We start from the raw sequence: 1,675 nt of genomic DNA, 5'->3' as shown, positions 1-1,675 counted from the left end.
CTAAACCCCATTATTGCTACACCTCGGAAATTCTATTGGCCAGCACTAAACTTTTTGTCCCGGGCACAAAGTGGGACGCATTAAACAAGTGTTTAGTGCCCGGAACCAAAAATTTTTCTCAGTGTTCTTCGTTTTTTACCTCCTATTCATTTTATAAAGAGTACATAACAATAAGTCTTAGAAAAACCTTGCACAGAAATGTCTCAACTCGGTCTCAACAGTTAAGCTTTGGTAGAACAGAAGGCTATTGTCTTGAAAGGGTCAGAAGAGCAGGATGGCTCGTGGTACCCTCAAAAGGGCAATCACTTTCGGGAAAAACAAAGACTGGTGACGATATGCCGATCGATAAAATTTTACATTTTAAGATCTTTTTCTTATTTATGCAAATGTTATACGCAAACCGCGTTGCGGGCACTGCTGATGGCCTTCTTGTCGAGCTTGCTGAACTGGCTCAGGACGACCGCGTCGAACCAGGTCTTGGACTTGGACTTGTTGTCGTACTTGTTGAGGAGACAGTTGGCGCCCAAGTACTTCTTGCACTGCGAAGCACCATTGGCGTCGTTGACCATTGCAAGATGGCCACCCTTAGCCTGGATGTTGATGGGCTGTAACAACGAAAAGTGAAAAATCTTGTGAAATTTTCTGCGCAATTATTGTTTAGGTACTTAAATCGTATAAAGTGTTGCTTACGTGGGTGAAGGCAGTCCACTTGTTGCCCTCACTGAGAATGTAAGAGCCGGTCCTGGGCTCGATTCCTCCGTGGTTGTTGTTGTCCATGGAGTTGCCAACAAGGTGGACGTAGTTCTGAACACAGAGCCGGTTAGTGACGTTGATCGAGCTTTGCTCAAGACACGGGCACCTGCGGCCGGCGGGGTAGGCGTCCGCACGACGCAGCGGTGCGTTGCGCGGTGGCCTACCCCGCTCTCCACAGGCGCTCCGCTGCGCTCCACTGCGCTCCCCGCTCCGTCCTTACCAGGGACTTGCTCCAGCCGCCGGCGTGGGGGGTCCTGCCTGCGGTGTTGACGACGTGGTTGTTGATGAGGGTGATCTCGTCGTGGGTGCCCCAGAACAGCCAGATCCAATATTGCTTGCCGTCGCAGTACGCTGAGCTTGGCGAGGTGCCGTCAAAGTAGCAGGAGGACACGGTGATGCCCTTGTTGGTCTTCTGGAAGCTCACCAGGTGCTGACGCCCGATGCGCTGCGCAAAGCACCGGGTTGAGGCAACACTGGGGCCAACCGGAAGTGCATGCCAACGTGTTGCGTACTCACCGCGATGGTGCACTTGTGCACCCAGACGTTCTCCACGTTGTCGAAGGAGAGCGCGTCACCGGCCCAAATGACATGAGGGTTGATGTCGCTGATGGTGATGCCCTGGATGATAACGTTCTTGGCGTTTTTAATCCGGAGCCCCTTGCCCTTGATGGCGCCCTTTCCGTTTGAGCTGATGATGGACTTGTTGGAACCGACAATGAGCTCGGTCAGGCCAGCCTTGTAGTACGTGACCTAAAGCAACGACAGGCTCTGTTAGACGGCTTCTGTCCTGTAAGTGCTAGTAGTACATACTCCAGCCGCAGCGTACCTTGGTGGGCGACCTGCCGTTGCACGTGCCGGCGTGCGCCAGCGACTCCTGGAAGCCGGAGCCGCACTTCTGGAAGAAGCAGCCGGTGCTCACGGC

The 1,675-nt window shown here is 53.3% G+C and overlaps 1 protein-coding gene across 1 annotated transcript in view; it reads right to left on the bottom strand.

Annotated features, from left to right (window-relative positions):
* Positions 1 to 389: 389 nt before the first annotated feature.
* The window catches only part of LOC127750966 (uncharacterized), a 1,451-nt gene continuing 165 nt past the window's right edge, over positions 390 to 1,675 (bottom strand). The window contains exons 2-6 of the mRNA XM_052273774.1: positions 1,580 to 1,648; positions 1,270 to 1,503; positions 974 to 1,198; positions 691 to 804; positions 390 to 605 (exon numbers count right to left, since the gene is read on the bottom strand). Coding sequence (XP_052129734.1) covers positions 390 to 605; positions 691 to 804; positions 974 to 1,198; positions 1,270 to 1,503; positions 1,580 to 1,648 — 858 coding nt within the window. The remainder of the gene's footprint in view (positions 606 to 690; positions 805 to 973; positions 1,199 to 1,269; positions 1,504 to 1,579; positions 1,649 to 1,675) is intronic.

This window comes from Frankliniella occidentalis, unplaced genomic scaffold, assembly GCF_000697945.3.
Source record: "Frankliniella occidentalis isolate FOCC.00 unplaced genomic scaffold, Focc_3.1 Scaffold299, whole genome shotgun sequence".
Taxonomy (NCBI): Eukaryota; Metazoa; Arthropoda; class Insecta; order Thysanoptera; family Thripidae; genus Frankliniella; species Frankliniella occidentalis.
This window is presented reverse-complemented; position numbering and strand designations above follow the sequence as displayed.